General features: G+C 41.8%; 3 protein-coding genes across 4 annotated transcripts; 2 read left to right on the top strand and 1 right to left on the bottom strand.

Moving 5' to 3' along the window:
• Nucleotides 1–2,348: 2,348 nt before the first annotated feature.
• Nucleotides 2,349–7,190, top strand: qrich1 (glutamine-rich 1). 2 transcript variants are annotated; one of them, XM_084543430.1, is made up of 12 exons: nucleotides 2,349–2,643; nucleotides 3,293–3,588; nucleotides 3,696–3,764; nucleotides 4,259–4,396; nucleotides 4,491–5,297; nucleotides 5,556–5,715; nucleotides 5,834–5,988; nucleotides 6,072–6,186; nucleotides 6,264–6,372; nucleotides 6,460–6,611; nucleotides 6,699–6,789; nucleotides 6,880–7,190. In XM_084543430.1, the coding sequence occupies exons 2-12, from the start codon at nucleotides 3,340–3,342 to the stop codon at nucleotides 7,067–7,069; spliced, it is 2,235 nt and encodes a 744-aa protein (XP_084399556.1). In that variant the 5' UTR covers nucleotides 2,349–2,643; nucleotides 3,293–3,339; the 3' UTR covers nucleotides 7,070–7,190. The 2 variants fall into 2 exon arrangements, with proteins under 2 accessions (XP_084399556.1, XP_084399555.1); XM_084543429.1 differs by having other exon boundaries at nucleotides 3,690–3,764.
• A 145-nt stretch (nucleotides 7,191–7,335) lies between these two features.
• rpusd4 (RNA pseudouridine synthase D4) lies at nucleotides 7,336–12,068 on the bottom strand. The gene is made up of 6 exons (XM_084543434.1): nucleotides 11,616–12,068; nucleotides 10,480–10,687; nucleotides 10,303–10,396; nucleotides 9,970–10,120; nucleotides 9,140–9,237; nucleotides 7,336–8,331 (listed from the first exon to the last, which is right to left on the bottom strand). The coding sequence occupies exons 1-6, from the start codon at nucleotides 12,013–12,015 to the stop codon at nucleotides 8,128–8,130; spliced, it is 1,155 nt and encodes a 384-aa protein (XP_084399560.1). The 5' UTR covers nucleotides 12,016–12,068; the 3' UTR covers nucleotides 7,336–8,127.
• A 340-nt stretch (nucleotides 12,069–12,408) lies between these two features.
• On the top strand, nucleotides 12,409–15,609 carry LOC311486361 (WD repeat-containing protein 82-like). The gene is made up of 9 exons (XM_084542173.1): nucleotides 12,409–12,831; nucleotides 12,990–13,090; nucleotides 13,209–13,275; nucleotides 13,985–14,084; nucleotides 14,466–14,582; nucleotides 14,684–14,839; nucleotides 14,942–15,011; nucleotides 15,096–15,238; nucleotides 15,331–15,609. Exons 1-9 carry the CDS (start codon nucleotides 12,671–12,673, stop codon nucleotides 15,361–15,363), a joined length of 948 nt encoding a protein of 315 aa, XP_084398299.1. The 5' UTR covers nucleotides 12,409–12,670; the 3' UTR covers nucleotides 15,364–15,609.
• Nucleotides 15,610–18,408: the final 2,799 nt, after the last annotated feature.

The raw sequence follows: 18,408 nt of genomic DNA, 5'->3' as shown, positions 1-18,408 counted from the left end.
ACAGGAAGAGCTCTCGTGATCTCTAGCACGGCCGGTAAGAATGATTGCGCTGTGAAGCTTTAACATCAACAGGATACAGTATTTATACAGTGCCCTGTTTTATAACTGTGAAAATGTTGCCAGTAGAAAGAGAGGTTAGGTTGAGGTTAAGAGCCACACAGATTCCCAGATAATTGATCTTGCGTTCAAATCCTATAAGAACAATAATTCCCCAGAGTAATCCAGGGAGTGCCGTGCGCTCCACAACATCTGTGGATGGCTTGTCTCAGCAAAAATACAATGCTTGTTGGCGAAAACGTGGAAGTTCACAGTCTGACCTGTCTGTGCCTTTTGGGTCACAAATGTCAAGCTGCCACTTCAGGGATATGTTAACATCACATTATACGTAAAGAAAAGAAAAAACACAATAAAAAAAAAAGAAATAAAAGAGAAATAAATGTGCAACCTGATTTCTCAAATGCAACGTCAGGTGAGTTTAAAGATACATTTGAACACTTTTAGCACTGCTCAAAACCACAGCGGTTAGAAATGCTACGTAATCAAAATTATTTTGAGACAAGCTTCACAAAACTATCAGTAGGATACAGCTCATGTTAATTAAACTGTCAAAACTATGTTTTATACTGTAAACTAAGAATTTTAAATGTTCAACAACATCGTATAATAGATCAGGGGTACCTGTGATTGCTTCTGCTCTGCTTCCTTTTAGCGCTTCAAGGGTTGCTCTCCATCTCAGGCTGCAACACAAGAGTGTTTAACATGCAAAAGAACATCACAGCGAGGTGACGTCTTATTCCTATTACTGCACCGGCTGCTGACTTGGCATCATCCCATCACAATCTCACCTGCAGAAAGAAAGAGCAGGAGACTAAATACAACGCTCCATCTCTTACCCTAAAAAAACGGGTTCAAATAAATAACATCCTGATTATTGTCTTCACAAATGAACATTTTAAAAGAAGAAAATTATTTTGCAAGTCACTGATGATCAATAAAAGCCCACATGCCTCACCAGCCTCTCTCTACAACAGTTGTTTAAAGGTAAATCCCTTCTCCAAAGGATTACATTAAGATTCTTAGAATGGCACGAAGTCACATGAAGAGAAAATGTGAAGCCGGCCAAACACGAGCACGAGCAACTTGTTTCATGCCAGCTTCCTAGCTCATCATTTTAGACAGTATGCATGAACTTATTCCAAACTTGACACTATTGACAAGACAGCGGATGTCAAGCATACTGCACGATCGATTAAAATAACTGCTAGTCACCAATAAGATGAATCTTGTCTTTTCTATTACCATCATGTAAACACATTTATTAAAGATTTTAAACACACACACACTGCATAAGTACCATCATCACTTTGACCAGAGAGTTCTTGCAGAATTAACAGTGTGCAGTGACTGTGGGAATTAACTCTCTCCTCTCCAGCGTGTAGAGGACACAGCCTATGCACGCAGTACATCTGTCTTGGTCCACCTTAAGAAGGGCGAGAGGCAGTTTGTTGTGGAGAGAGCAGGGGGAGGCCCTCAGCTGCACATGCCTGGCTCTTTAAGGCAGACTGTGCAAGTTAGATTTTTGTTAAAGGTACATGCATTCAAATGTTTACCAGGCGTCACCAGACACCTCCTGGAAAGCATTTCACCACTGGGTCAGTTCCCATTATGTGTGTGTGTCTAATTTTAAATTGTTCATCTCAGTTTTTCAGACGTCTCTGGTTTAGATTCAAGCCTTTTTGGGGATTTAGTTGCATATAATGAAGTCTGACCGGAAAATTAAGTTTATTATCTTTATATCTTGTGCTGTCAGTATCATGTTTTGACTAACGGAAACAACACAGGTGAACAAATCACAAAATTCAGCAAAAAACATTTTCACATCAGTGGGTAATTTTGTATATGTGAGTGCATACACTGACTTATTGTTTTACACTTATTAATATTTCAGTGTAAAAAGAAAAAGATAATAAAAAATAAAAAATAGGTACATTACATACATTACATAGGCAAGTTTGCAAGTTGCCCAATATTGATCTGAGAGATCTTGTTCTGATAGATTTGAACAGACACTGTTGAAATCACTGCCATATTATACCTTTAGCTACATATTAATTGCCAGGTTTTTAATTTTAATATAACAGTTTTTAGAGAGCAGCCACATCATCTTGCTGCTGTTGATCCCAGGATGGGTCTCTTGTTATCAGGCCGCTACCTGACAGAGCAACCTGGAGAGGAGTCGCGTTGTTATCGGGGCCTTTACTTCCGTCATTTTTTTATATCTCACTAGGTAAACACAGCGGAGTAGTTAGCGTGTACTTGTGCTCGGTATAGATGGGGGAATCACTGCGTGGTGTCAGCCAGGATAAATAAGTCCCGTGCCTCGCTTCCCTGGAGGTGGTAAACTTGTTTCATCACATCGACGGAGCAGCCCGGAGCTCGCCCTGAAAATAAGCAGACGTCAGAGACTTCGCCTGCTCGCCGCCGCTGTTAACATTTCACCGCAGTCCAACCTGAGCATTGTTCGCTACCCGCGCTGTGTGGCGAGGTGAACGGCATGCTGGTGGCAGCTGAGAGACGTTTATCGGCTTTTTAGTTTTAAACACCGTGCCTTGGCGGAAAGGAGAGGATTTCGTTTTATTTAAGGTAGCATGACAGGATCCGGAGCCGTCGAGCTAGCTGGCTAGCTAGCTAGCTAGCGAGCATTAGCACAATGTTTAGCTAGCGTTGGGTTATTGCAATGAATGGAGTGTTGCTTTGATATTTTTTTTTATATATAATTTATCACACAAAACAAACCAACTTGCTTATTTGTATAATTTACAGCACATATTGAATTGGTACTCGATAATAGAGTCAGCGCTGTGACAAAACATCGCCTTGCTAACAGTGGACAGCTAGCATGCTAACAACTAGTTGTAACGTAGCCACTCCTGATACATAGTTTATTCGTAAAGTGAGGGAAACAGTGTTTGTGTCCTGGGCCGTGGCTCCATAAACATTTAACCTTATTTGTTTTATACATTTAGACTTGGCGTAGAACTAAACTGTAATGGTTTAAGTTGATAAATAAACTTGATTCGCTGCTTTAGCTCCAACCCACAATGCACTTTATCATGCAAACAAACCTTATCCTTCTAACGTCTCATACTTTAAAGTACATTATTTGTTATTATTATTATTGTTATGCGCTTATACTAATATATGTATGTTTAAAAGTTCATTAGAATAGTCTTTAATGTACTTGTTTGCTTACAGTAAATGTAAACTGTGATTTAATTCTGTTAATTTAAAGGAAATATCATCATCATCATCATCATCATCACTCCAGGTCCAGAGAGGATGAATGAGCAGGAGAGCGGCGTGGTTTCTTATGATGAGTATGTGCGGCAGAAGGCCCGTTCTATTCCTCAGCACAGGATGAAGGAGTTCCTGGAGTCTCTTGCCAAGGGCCCCGAGGTGCTGCAGGAGTTCAGCCAGCAGGGAGGGGCAGTCACCACTACGGCCATGGTGTACCAGCAGCAGGATGCCAACTGTGTCTACACAGATAGCACAGAGGTGGCTGGATCGCTGTTAGAGCTGGCCTGCCCGGTGAGACGCTGCGGTTGTTCTTGAATTGCGTTGTCGCTGTTGGTGTTTGGTTTGGTGTGGTGCAGCCTGCTCTGCTTCACGCGTGTACGTGTTTGTTGCAGGTGCAGGTGACCTCGACAGAGATTTCGCCCCAAATGACTGTGCATCAAGGGTCTGAACAGCAGCTTCAAGTGCAGGTTAGTTTATACACCTGCATCGGTTTTTTGCTTAGTATGTTTAAATTGCACATGACAGATGGGGCTGTCAGGGTCCAGGAACGCTTTCATTACTCATCGTCATGAGGAAAACAAAGAGGTGTGTGGTGTGTGAGTCACTAAGTTGAAGTTAAACTCATTGTTGTTGGATCCACTTGCTGTTGAGAGGAGTTTCTGCGATATTTGACTAAGTCTTTTATCAGTGTTTTTAGGTGATTGCAACATGCACTATTTCTTTAATGTATGTTCTTATCTCTCACTGCTTCAAATGAATCTGTCACTGTCTGATGTTAAATGTTAAATAGGACTAAAGACTGTTGATCTTGAGATTTAACACATTTCATTTCTAATTTTAGGTTTTTGTTCCACATAAAAAACATAGGGCTTCACACTGTACCAGTGAGCAGCGAGATAAGAAATTCCTTGATATGATTACTGTTTGTTTTTCCACACTCCCCCCCCCCCCTCTGTGACAGGTTCAGATTCAGGAACAGCAGGGCCAAACAGTCGGACAGGTCCTTCAGGTGGCCTCCCCCTCTCAGCAGGACCTACAGGGAATCTCAACAGCCCAGTTTATCCAATCAGGAGAGCTCACAGAGGAGCAGCAACAGCAGGTCCAATATCAGTTTCCCTCATTTTCACCCATATCATATGCCTCCGGGTGATGCATTATGGCTGTTTTGTGACCAAGCTAACTGTGTTTCACAGATTCAGGCGCAGTTGCTGGCAGCTGTAGCTGGGGGACAGCAGATCCATTTGTCAAGTGGCCAACAAATTCAGTTACAAGGAACGCAGCATATTCAGCTGCCAGGGGGTCAGCAAATTCAACTTCAGGCTGGCCAACACATTCAGCTACAAGGTGGCCAACAGATCCAGATCCAGACCATAGAGGCCATGTCTCCTTCCCATCAACAGGAGTCTCCCAGAGACGCAGAGAAGAGGGCTGGCACTGTCGCAACTGTTCTCCAACCAGCCAAGAAGCGCAAGGTAGATGTCCCTCTAGCAGTGTCCTATGCTGTTCCACAGGGACAGCAGGTAGCTACAGTTCTAGCCATCCCTCAAGGGCAGCAGCAGAGTTACGTGTCCCTACGACCAGATTTGCTCACCGTTGACAGTGCCCAGCTGTACAGCACTACAGGAACAATCACGGGTCCAACAGGTGAGACCTGGACCATCCCTGTGTACTCCACTCCACAGCAGCAGGGTGTTACTCACATTGCTATACCGCAGGAGACATATAGCACAGTGCAAGTTACCACCACCAACGGCAAGGACAAAGCGTCCCCCAGTCCCTCATCAAGGTCTGCAGATATGCACTTGGCCTCAGCTGCAACACAGGAGGAAATAGTACAGACCCTGTTCCCAGCCCAGTTCATGAATGGGAACATTCACATCCCTTTGGCAGTGCAGACTGTAGGAGGGACTTACAACACTACACAGTCGGTACACATATGGGACCCAAATCAACAGCAGAGCCAAGGTGAAGAGGGACACGAACAGCAGCTCCATCTGCAGGTTAGAAAAGACTTTCTCTTTACAGACATGATCTGACCAAGAACAATATGACTTGAGCTGAGCCTATGCTTTGTTTTTTGTTTTTTGAAAGTTGAATGCCTCAACAATTAATCTTTCTATATTTATAGTCATGAAATACTAAGAACAATGCATGAATTCTACCAGGTGATGGTTTTAGAAAGCTTTATGACTTGTTTTGCTGCCTTCAGTCCCAGAAAGCACTAGAAAGTTTGATGTTTCTACTTTGATTTTGTACAGGGTCAAGTAGAGACGGAGGCTCATGCTCAACCACCTACAGAGATTCTGGTTCCTATCTCTCTAAAGCCAGAAGAGGGCCTGGAGGTGTGGCGCCTTTGGGTGAAGCGAAAAAATGTTGAACTAAGCAAGCAGGAAAAGGCAAAGCTTGCACCCATAGGACGTAAGTTAACACGGTTACTTAGCTGGTTATGTTGGCGTTAGACTGATAAATAAGAAGATTCACTTCATAGTAAAAATACAGACTTAACCATGTTTTGCTTCCCTGTGACTATGTTCAGGCCGTCAGCCGCTGCGTTTTCAAGAAGACTTGGTGTCCAGTGCTGTGGCTGAACTAAACTTGGGTCTTTCCTTGATGACTCAAGAGGCACGAGGATCGGAGGAAGAACAGTTTGCGTCTGATGTTCTGTACTATGTTTTCTTGTGTATACAGAAGGTTAGTATCCCATGCTCAATGTGAAAATGAAAAAAAGACTTATCTTAAATTACTTATGAATGTTTTCGTTAATTTTTTTACAGTATCTCGCTGAAAACGGACGTGTGGATGATATTTTCTCCGATCCGTATTACACACGTTTTTGTGAGAGTTTATACAAAATACTGTACGACTGGAAACCCAGTATCCATCCGTTAGGTGAGGCAGAATTAACATTTGCGCTTCTATTTAACGGTTTCATAGAAAGAATTACTCATGGCATACTTTCATCTCAGGTTATATCATTCCAAGTCACGTGACGGAGGAGATGCTGTGGGAGTGCAAACAGCTCGGTGCACATTCACCATCCACATTGCTCACGACGCTAATGTATTACAACACTAAGTAAGTCACTGTGTGAAGTGGATTTGTTCTCTTTAATGACACAGGCAAGGATTTTAAATACTCAGCGTGGTAAAATGTTTGTCACAGGTATTTCCGGCTGATAACACCTGAGCAGCACATGAAAGTAGCTTTCTCTAAGGTCTTAAGACACTCAAGGAAGAACCCCACTAATGCCAAGGACAAAGCAACCAGTATTCGCCTTCTCAAAGGACAAGGTTCCCACAGTGCTGGACAAAAAGGTGCTCGACGCAATTCCAGCTAACGTTCTGCTATGAAGCACAGCATAAACTACTGTTGTTTGACATGTTGTGTGATGCCTCTTTCAGGAAACGATGATATGTACGAAGAGCAGATCGAGGATCCTGAGAATCCTCTTCGTTGTCCCATTAAACTGTACGACTTTTACCTCTTCAAATGGTGAGTGGCACTTGATCACAAAAATACTTCTAAACTGGATTATCGGTTAGCGTCGACACCAAAAACCTCACCTCCCTGCTTCTGATCCAGCCCTCAGAGTGTCAAAGGACGTAACGACGCATACTACATGACTCCGGAGCCTGTCGTTGCACCAAACAGCCCGATGTGGTACTCGTCTCAGCCCCTCACGAGTCAGCAAGTGGAGCACATACTGGCTCGCATCCTCGTGATCCGAGAGATTCAGGAGATCATCTGCTCTGGTCCAGAAAACATGAGCTAAACCGAGAGGACGGACTGGACTGATGGGAACTTGTTCTCCATATTTGTTGACTATGCAGTACCCATCCTGAATCTATAAACCTCAATAGCCATCAAATAAAGTGGAACAACATCTGACACAATCTTTTTCTTCTGGTGAGAGTAACATGATTGCACTCACCGTTTTTCTCTGACGATTTGTTTTCCTCTAACGGGGTGGACTATTTCTCTGCCTATCTTTGTAAGCAATCGCTGAAACATTTGAACCTTTAAGTTAAAAAGGTTCGAGCGTCGTCACTGCTGGCTTAAAAACTCCTCTCAGCTGAGGAGAGGTGGTACATTTTCATGTAACAGACAAGTCAGTGTGACACAAATATATATTTAATCTTTCACTTCTTAACCTCACCGACCTTTAACCAAGTCTTGTTTCTCGTCGAGGTCCCGCTATGAAACATTAAAGTCCAAACAAGACAATTTACAGGGACCACAATTTTTGTATTCCGACTTCATTTTGGATCGTGTATTGACATGTTCAAAGCTGAAAAACTTGTGCCTGTTTTTTAAAAAAAAAATGACTTCATAATTTATGCCTGTGGATCTCTTGAGTGAGCTGAACCTCAACGTATTCACATGGTCAAGTGCTATATTGTAGTCATTGAGGAGATATTTTTTTTCTCAGGTCAAAGCTAGTAGTTGAAAACTCTCATCAAGGACTTCTTGCCAACTTATTCCTCCGTGTATGTGTGTAGGTTATTAAAAAGTATATGCAGATGGCAACGTACTTGTATCAAGATTCATGTCAAGAGACGTCATTAGCATTGTGTAAGTTGTGGTCTTACTTATTCTAATAATGCCCCATGAAATGATGTACACAGTCAGACTTAATACAGCTTCATTTATTTATAAAAAACTTTGTATAGCTTTCTACAATCGCATGCTGGGTAACATCTTCACAAAGAGCTTTCAGTGCTTGATAATGTTTCATATCAGCACTGCAATAATCCAGCATTTAATTCCCCATTTAATTTAAATGGTTATCACTTCTCTATGCTGACTAGATTGTTCCGACCAAGAACATGGTCATTTATCATCTTTTTCATCAGGAAACATTAAATGCAGTCGACCCAGTGTTTGCGTGAAGTATTTAGGCAGCGGGCAGGACACGATAAGGTCGCCTTCGCCGGTTCCTGGCAGAATTAGTTGCCGTGCGTGCAGGTGAAGAGGAAGGTGACGGGTCTTGCTCTGTTCCAGTCCAAGCTTTCCCAACACGCGCTCGGGTAATTTCTGCGGAATCAAAATGTGACATTTAGTCGCAGTTGGTGACAAAACCGAGACACATGCAGAGCTTGTTCCATCTGTATATGTGTAATAACATAACAGGCAGAGAACCTCTAATTGTGAATGAATTAATTTTAAATATGAGCTATCGGATTCAAAAAGGGATTGGTTTGGCTGCCGATGGCGGAGGTTGATGAAGAGTGGGACAATAAAGCAAAAACTAAGACCGTTAAATGTGTACAGTACAACTCAAAATCTAAATTTATTGTTATGTGTCAGGGAGGTAAAAAGTGCAAGACTGGCTCAGGCTGCTAGGAGTCACGTAGGCCGCTGTGTTAAAGTTAACATATCAGTACAGTTACAGCAAACAACCACAGACACTAGCTTCGTGCTCATTTTAAGCTTCCAGAAGTATAAACCATGAGATAAGAGGCGTAAGCACTGATCTATCGACCGCTAACAAAGTGACTGAGGTGATGGGCTCTTCATGCAGATGTATGTAACTATACAGGACAGCAGTGGGATTGTTAATATCACTGGGTGCAGGCTTTCATGTCAGTAGATGCGTCAATGATTTGATGTAGACCTAAGTTTATTTTTTCCCTGTCATTGAGCAAGAATTATTTTTAGACTAGAGATGAACACGAACACAGCGCTGGTATCAAGGTTTGACGTGACGATAAAACAAGAGTGACTGGCAGAATGCAGCGTTTGTCACACAGCATTAGAAACCTTTTTTTTACGTGCCACAATGTAGTTTCCGGTTATTTTGAGGTCACCCTGTTCTCTGTGGGTCGTTGTGAACATGTTTTACCTGGGGAGCCAGTTTGCTCCAGTGGGAATATTTATGGTCACCAAGAATGGGGCACGCCAGAGCATATGCCATGTGAACCCTCATCTGGTGCTTCACTCCTGTGGACAGAGGAAAGATACAGAGACACTCAGTCATCCAGGTCTTTGTACAACCATAAAAAGAAGCTAAGACAAAAGCAACCAGACTTATTGAGTTTTCTTGAAGACGTGGATATATATAAACTGGGCTTTTGTCAAAAGCTCTAACAGGAAATCCAGAACAGACAGAGATTCAGATAACAAGAAAATATCATTGTCATCTCTTATATTGCTGAAAGGGAACTCACCATAGTCCTGCACACTTCATGCCCAGCAAAACACCCAGACAAAAGGAATATAGTTTATACAATTCAGTGCAGTGAGGAATGCATAAACCTGAATACTGGTGAGACAAAACAAGCCTTTCAGGGACAAATGACTCAACACGAGAAAGCCAGCTCTTAGCAGTCCACCTAGGCCTAAAGGACAAGGGACACTCTTTTGAGGACAACTTTAGTCAGTAAAGACAGATGGTTTGTAAGAGGAGTCATCTCATCTATGTAAAACTGGAATACTGGACTGAGACATTATTTATCAGCCACTTACAGTTCACACCTTGGTCTGTGAAAAAAACCTAATCATCTCCCCACCCATCATTTAGAGGAAACCACTTGAATAACAGAGAAACACCCTTCAAGAAAACTCTTAACAAGTCGAGTTGTCTTTATTTTAGCCTTGTTTGTGAAAAAAGTGGTAGAAAATGTGCCCAGAGTTAATTTTACAGTCACCAGTTCACAAAAAGTGCCTTCTTACCTGTGAGAGGCTGGAGCTCCACAAGGCTGCAGCCGCTGCTGCTGTCCAGGACTCTGTACTTGGTCAGTGCAGGATGGGCTTGACGACTGGTTCGGACTTTGGTTAGACCGTCCCCCGCTTCATTCATTTTAAAATTAGGACTTAATGCCATCTGAAATTAAAGTACACGTTGTCAGACTAGGGAAAGGATGTACATCAATATGAATACTCGGGAGAGTGGTAAACAACCAACATCGTTCAACAACTCAATGTAAACATCAGCAAAGAAAGTTGTTTTATATTTCTCTCGGCTGTTTAACTATTACGCCATCAAAACCACAGAAGAAGAGATACCTTGTAGTGTGACCGAGGACCTGTGACCGCTCTCTCTACGATGGGAATATCAATAACTCCTTCAGATGGAACAGGAACACCTATTGCCACAACCCTGGAGAAGAATAGTGAAGAAGTGAAAGACATATTGTGACTATATGGACACAATAGCACTGTTGTTTATCACCATCATCTCACCAGTATTTCTTATGCACTTGGTTATTCCTATCCAGGGTGAGTATGTGCTCCGCTACTTCCTCACTCCTGGCCAGCAGGAGAGTTCCCGATGACTCCTTCTCCAGACCCAGAGTGGGGAGCAGCAGAGAATCAGACTTTATCGTCATCCCATCCATCAATTTGGAGAGGGCAGGAAGCACAGAGGAGACGGACGTGCTGCCGGATTCATCTGAGAAACGGCAACAACAACGACAAATGTAGACGTATAAGCTTCAGCATGGCATCATCCAAAAACTTGTTGTCATAGAGCCTAACTTCAACACTGACGCTGCAATGCCACAAGGCGTCTAGTTGATTAAGACCTGACACTTATCAAGCACCTCATTAGGAACTCCTCAACACCTTCTTATTTGTGGCGTTCTTGTGGAGTTTCCGTTAATTCACATCAGAACGGGTAAAATGTGATATCAATGACTTTGACTGTGGCGTCAGACAGGTTGCGTTCAGTGTTTCTGAAACTGCTGAAATCTGGGATCAACACCACGAAAGAAAATCCAATAAGCATTTGGCAGAAAGATTTTACTAACTCAAATAACCACAAACCTGATATTAGCACAGTGTTCCTAATGCTCAAAGGGCTCAGGTTGTGTATGTTGGCAGATGAAACGATTAAATACGGGTTTGTTTTCATTATCCATTAATCTGCAGAATAATCTTTTGGTCTATAAAATGTAAGAACTGTCAGAAAAAAAAAAATGTCCAGTTAATCTGAAACACAACAGTTGTTGATTTACTGTGACAGAACTGGTCAGAATATTGATCAATAACTACACGTCTATTGAATTTATTTCACAAATACAAATTGTCACACTGAATATGTGGGTGTACTGCTTTTCTGTGGTGATTTAAACTAAATATCTTTTAGTTCTGAGCTGTAAAAAAAGAAATAAATAAACAGGGCAATGAGCATTTTAAATAATATGAAACACAACAGGGGGGAAACAGGAAGTTATGACATTTGAGAGTTGAAAACGTTTATTTTTTTATAGTAATTAATAAGTAATTGTAAGTAATTTTCTTTGACAATTATTATTTTTTTGTTTGTTTGTTTTAAACTGAACAGTTTTGTTAATCTTATTAACACTTGGTTGGTTTACCTCTGACAGGGATACCATAGGGTTTGTTGATGACAACTACATCTTTGTCCCGGTACCGCACGCCCCTGTGGAGGTGTTTGGCCAGCACGTTGGGGTGAACATTTTGTAGCTGCTGGCTGAACCGTTTCAGCTCCACCAGCCTCTTCTGCTGGGGGGACAGGGGAGGCTCTGTGGCCTGGGTCTTCGCCTTCTCCCTCTGGACTTTCCGGGCCAGATCGATCGCTCTCAGTCGGGGCTTGTCATCGGTGTCGGAGCTTGGAGAGTGACCGGCGGCGGTGCCCTGACTCCGGCTGAGGGTCAGCGCTGCCGCCGGGGTCCGGAGACAGTCTGTCCGTGGTCTGACCCGAGAGAAGAGGATGTTCAGGTCACACATACAAGCTATCCTTCTACAGTTGTTCATTGTAGCACGGCGTGCAGCTAAACAGCACACATGAAATTTAACCCTGAACTTTGCAGGAAACATGCTGCTCAATAACTTCCGGGCCATACCTTTCAGAATAAAAGCGTATAAAGTAAACAGTATTTAATTGCGGCTTTTGGCTTCAATATTTTTTGAGCCAGTTATATTTTTGTATTATTCCGAAGCTGCGCTTACATACTAAGCAACAAAAGCAACAAAAAACGTATTACATATTATAAACAACACACTAAAACCAACTTCCTGTATTGCGTCGTCATATCTTCCTGCTTGACAATAGGTGTGCTCGTTTTGTCCGCCTTCACTGTCCGGTCACTTAAAAGTGTGGAACGTAATGGTTATTAGAAGACACCTCCCGCTTGGACGATACGGAGAAACAAACCGAATGCATCACGATTCATTTGTGTTTGCAGACCAGTCCATGTTCTGAAATGTGTGTTTTTCTGTTGTCGTTTTAATGTAAATACAACAATTTAGTGTGCTTCAGCTTCAGTAGCCATGCGCTACTCGACCAGACATTTGTGATTTTGCAAGCTCCATGACATCAGGAACAGAGCTGATGTTGATGTCCACATTTTTATTTTTTGTTTGTTTGTTTTTATACAGTAAGTTATAGTTTGAATAAAAATCCGCTGCTATGAAGATCACAGACAGCGTGCTGCGGAGTTTCAGGGTTGCAAGAACTTACCGAGAAAATGCACAGAAAGTCAACTGTGTGGACTTCAGCCAAAATGGTGAACATGCGATATCAAGCAGCGACGACGACTGCATTGTGTTATATGACATCCGAGAGGGAAAGTAGGTGTCCACTGTTATTAACACTAATATCACACTAACTTTTTCACCCTGTTTGAAGAAGTGGTGCATGTGAATGAATGAGAGTAGCCTACATCCTGTTACCTGTGCTCTCAGGTGGTTCCATCATTAACAGGTTTTAATTCTCTGTCTTCTCTCAGACCTAAAAGGACCCTGTACAGCAAGAAGTATGGAGTAGACCTCATCCGCTACACACATGGAGATGCACACACGGTGGTGTACAGCTCCAACAAACTGGATGGTAACAACTTCTTTTTTTATTGATTTACCACCAGCGTCACCACCAAACACAGGCAATTCAAAAATATGCAACTTATTATTAAAGTTAGGATATTACAACGTGGTTTTGTGTTTTTCAGATACCATCAGATATCTGTCCCTCACCGACAACAAGTACATCCGATATTTTCCAGGTCACACTGAAAGGTGAGTAAAGACAACCACAAAGACTGTGCCGCTTAAAAGTACTTGCACCCCTCAGAATTTTCTACATTTTTGCATAAAATTCATACTATATATAAATAAATAGATGGATGGATAGATATAGTTCATGTGAGGAAACCCACCAACATCTCAGAGCTGAAGAATCAAGCCGCTGTAGACGACTGATCAGCAGTTACCGGAAACGTTTAGTTGCTGTTGATGCTGCAAAGGCGGTCACGCCACCTACTGAAAACAAGTTTGCTTACTTTTACAACTCACAGCCATCCACAAAATTATTCATTTTCTTTTCTTAAATAAATCCACAAGTATAATATTTCTGTTTCATTTGTTTGAATGGATTCTCTTTGTGTACTGTCAGTGCTTGTGTGAAAATCTGCTGATGTTTTTGAGTCATTTTTATGCAGAAAATTTGTGAATTCTGAGGGACGCGAATACTTATCATTGATAACTGTACAGACTGTTTTTGTTCAAGATGTTTTTTATGCTACCGTGCTCTTAAAACATGCAGTGTCCCACAGATACGCAAAGAAAGATGTATAGTTAAAGCATTCCTAAACATCTCCTTTGCTTAAATGTACCCTGTTGCAGTAACTAGCATGTTAACAAGCATCGTGAAGTTTCACTCTGTATTATTTTTGCTTTATCTAAACTGATGGTTCACTCTTTTATGGTTAATTTGTTTGTGTATCAGGGTCATCGCTCTCTCCATGTCACCTGTGGATGATACGTTTATCTCCGGATCGTTGGATAAGACGATACGGATCTGGGACCTGCGCTCTCCAAACTGTCAAGTGAGTAGTCTGCGCGCTGACTGGAAAATGACACTTCCTCTGCTCTATGTGGGCAGGCACACAAATGTATAATTACAGTTTCTGCTATAGCTGGACTCAAATTACTGCAAATCAAGGTACTGTGTGTGTTAGAAAACTGCAGGCAAACTACTTTTTAAATAAGCTTTTATCCTGTCCTGGGCTAAAGATCTGCTTCAGAAACCACAGTCTCACATATCAGCTCGCACTGTATATGAAACTGGACAAACACAAAACTGTAAAATACTATACTATAAGCAAACACTAAGTGGAAGGACATACAGGAAATGCACCTATATGACAATGTATGTCACAAACAGCAGTCATTACGTGAGAAGGCTGAAATATTGATTTGTGTTTCAGGGTATGACTAATCCACTGGGGAAGCCTGTTTGTTCCTTTGACCCTGATGGACTAATATTTGCTGCAGGGGTGGAATCACAGGCAATTAAACTGTACGACCTACGTGCCTTTGACAAGGTGAAATTCACTGTCTTTAAGTGTTTGCTCATATGCATGAGCTGTCCATCATAAAGCTGTTATTATTACATATAATGACGTATTAAATTCCATTTTTAAAGGGCCCGTTTGCCTCCTTTGAGACAAGGTTTTATCGTGCTTGTGACTGGACTGGACTCAAGTTCAGTAACGATGGGAAACAGATTCTCATCTGCACAAACGGAGGGATGATTCGTGTCCTGAACGCCTTCAATGGGTCCGCGCTGCACACTTTTTCTGTAAGAGACGCGTTACTACAAACCTGATGAAATTACGTGTTTTCATATTAGTAGAAGTACATTTATAAAGCTGACATCGTCCTTGTGTTTGATCATTTTAAGGGCTACAACAACAGTAAAGGTCTACCACTGGAGGCCTGCTTCACTCCCGACTCACAGTTTGTCATGATCGGTGAGCTCAGACTCCTCAGCTTTCCATTTAAGCCTCTTTCTATGGGATCTCAGTTGTGACTGTGTTAAAATCTGTCTTGTGCAGGTTCAGAGGACGGACGAGTTCACGTTTGGAGCACAGAGAGCGGGATGAAGGTGGCCGTGCTGGATGGTAAACATCCAGGACCCATCAACACTCTGCAGTTTAACCCCAAATACATGACGTTTGCTAGCGCCTGCACTAACATGGTGAGAAGTGATCCTATCACAGTCGCTCATTAACCTGCTGATTTGTGGACTGATGTATACAATAAAGCTCATTTTCTGTTTTTCCTCAACAGACATTTTGGCTCCCAAGTGTTGATGACTTGTAGAGGGACTAAAACAAATCCCGGTTATGTTGTGAGGTGGGAAACCTTAATACGCTGCCGCAATAAGAACTTCATAGCCCGTTGGAACGCTGTTTTATATGTTTTTACCAACATAACCAAATCACATTTACCTCCTGTGAATCACCTGTACGTCCTTGTTACACAATACACAACTCAATACATTCTGTTGACATTTCTACGCTGTATCTTAAAAGTGTATGTATAATTTAACTGTTTTATCAACATTTCTTATTGTTTTAATATTTCATAATAAATAAACCATTTATAGGGTTGTTGTTTTTTTTAAAAAAGAGCTTCTGTTTTGTTCCTCTATGTCATCATTACTTCTGTGATCCATTCACAGAGTCTTCACATATTATCGGAGTTTCAACTAATCACTCATTTTAATTATATATTACACATATATTTAGTTTGCTGCCAGTTTGAAGATTCAGATTCAGATTCAGAAAATATCATTTGTCCCCGGCAGGCAATTTAAGCCACATGTGAGCAGCATGACGTGCAAGAACAAGACATTTTTAAGGAATTAAAAAACAGAACAATAAACAATATACACCAAAAACAATGGCATAAAAGTCTGAAACGTTCCAAACCATCCATGAACGATGTAAACATGCCTGTATGAGTAAAGTGAATAAACTGCAAATGTAAATAGGAATTATGTATTCACATATTATTACAGAGGTAGTACAGGTAATAAATAACAATAAATATCAACAGGAGGCAGAAAAAACGCGTGAAAGCTTGAAACGCGTGAAATGCTGCAAGCAAAAACAAGCTAAGTTGTTGTTGCTTGAAAAATGGCAAACGATAAATTGGTTAGTAATCAGTGATAGTTGCCAGATAACTATTTGCTGTTTGTTTGATAGATTTCTATTTTGTATTTCCATTACTTTAACAGCCCCATTTTAGTCAGTGGGCTCGGCTAAATAACAGAAATACTTGAGTGTTTAATTCAAACCAGTTTAACCCTTTATGTGGCAGGGAATCATATTTGGTATCTTCAGCACACATTTTAAATTGCGTCTTCTTAAAGTCTTCTTATGTCCTGCAATAACACCCCAGAAATTTTGAATTTCCAAGTATTTCAATGAGTACGCTGTAAAAGGTTAACAACACCACAAACTACATCCTCCTTCATACCCAGTCTTCACGGCCTCCTGCATTTATCCACTCCCACCTGAATGAACAATTCTCCAGCCTGCCTACGTTACCTCATATATTCTCAAACTGTCATGTAACATCATCAGCAATATGTTGTATTTGTGTCATCATCAGATTCTACATGTACGCTTTAGTCAGATATATGTGTCTATAACAGATGTATGTTTATCTCGTTCCTCCTATCCTCTCTCTTTTCTTTTTCTGTCTCTACCCGGCCGGCCTTAGGCAGATGGGACCCTCCATATGAGCTGGTTTCTGTTCAAGTTTTCTTCCTGTTAGAAGGGAGTTTTTCCTCGGCACCGTTGCCTTCAGGATTGCTCTGAGGGTTTCAGGCCAGGTTTCAGGCCGGATGTTGCAAAGCATCTGGAGACAGTTTGTATTGTTATTGACGCTATATAAATAAAATAGAATAGAATTAAATAATCAAACATTTCTAACACTGAAGCTAAGTGGTTTAGTGCATGAATGTAGAATTCATTTTCACTAGTGTACCTAATGTTTTGGCACATTAGTGTAATACCAACAAATGTGACACATTTTTACTGCGAAAACTGAGATTTTCGCATTTTACCTAAAGATTCCACAAGTATTTATGAATGATTACAACTTTAAACTCTATAAATGATTTATCCTCATTTAGTAGCTTTAGTGTTGATCCTCCACACAACAATGACTCTGCAGTAACAGGTGTCAGCTCAGTCGGTAAACTAATCTGCGAGCACGTATGCGGGCGTGAGAGGAACTCGGTCAACTCTGTTCGGTTTGGTGAATGGGTGCTTTTTTTTGTTTTTTTGGGGGAGGGCACGTAAAGTGTGTCTTCCTGAAGTAGAGGAGAAGGGTGGGAGACACGTTGAATAATGTATAGATGCTTGGGTTGGGTACTCACCACCGAGTGAATAATGGATGATCCCATCACAGGTAACCTCACAAGTACGCACTTATCTTTCTCTCACCCATCTCCGTGTGTGTGTGCGAGGAGAAACGGAGGAAATAAGGTGTGATAGTTTAAGCACTCAGGATTCCAGCATCATTTTTTACAAACTTATTCCATCCTCATTCACTCCCCTATACTTCTGTACACACTGTACTACCTTTTGTGTGAGTTTGTTCAGTGACAGATCCGTTCTGACAGCCTATACAAAGGTCAAGTCTTACCATGTACACAACACTTGACATCTGGAGCTCTTAACTTACATTTGAAGATGTTTGTATTTTTTGAAAACATCTTTTTTTTTTACGGGCTTTTAAAGTGCTGATCTTTACTGACCACAATACCTGAACGTCCAGGGAACAATGTTGAGATGTAGCGGTCAGATTCTTGCTTGGTGTCACATTTCTGTCACCAGGTGGCTGGAATTTGAGATGGTGCGGTTGCGTCTGCCTGAGCTGATCTATGTGAATGGGTGATAAAATGTCATTACATGTGGCACCTGAAGAAAAAAAAAACAACTGACTAACTCAACTGACCACCGGTGTCATGAGCGGTGGCGTTCTGCACGGCCTGCTTCGCCTCACACACATCAACAGGAGAGGACAGAGTGTGACCAGCGAGAGGCTCCCCCGCCGAGACCATTAGAGTCGTGGCCATCGATACGCGAAGAGTTTTAGATCAGTGGTTGGGGTGGCATATCCACTGACAGGCACGTTATTACTCATCAGCCACAGTTCCGCAGATTGTGTTTCAGGTGTTAGGAAGCTCCCCAGTCGCCCTCGAGGCGTTTATGTCAGTGGCACGCGTGGGTCCATCTGTCTGCCATCAGTGGAGAGGCAAGGCTACCTGCTGAGCAAGGAGAGCGAGGACACAGAGACCTGGAGCTTCCTGCGTGAGAGGAGTGTGAAGCTGCGAAGACCGACTGCCAAAAG

This window comes from Chelon labrosus, assembly GCF_963514085.1.
Source record: "Chelon labrosus genome assembly, chromosome: 4".
Taxonomy (NCBI): Eukaryota; Metazoa; Chordata; class Actinopteri; order Mugiliformes; family Mugilidae; genus Chelon; species Chelon labrosus.
The sequence above is the reverse complement of the archived record's forward strand: the minus strand, read 5'-3'. Positions and strand labels throughout refer to the sequence as shown.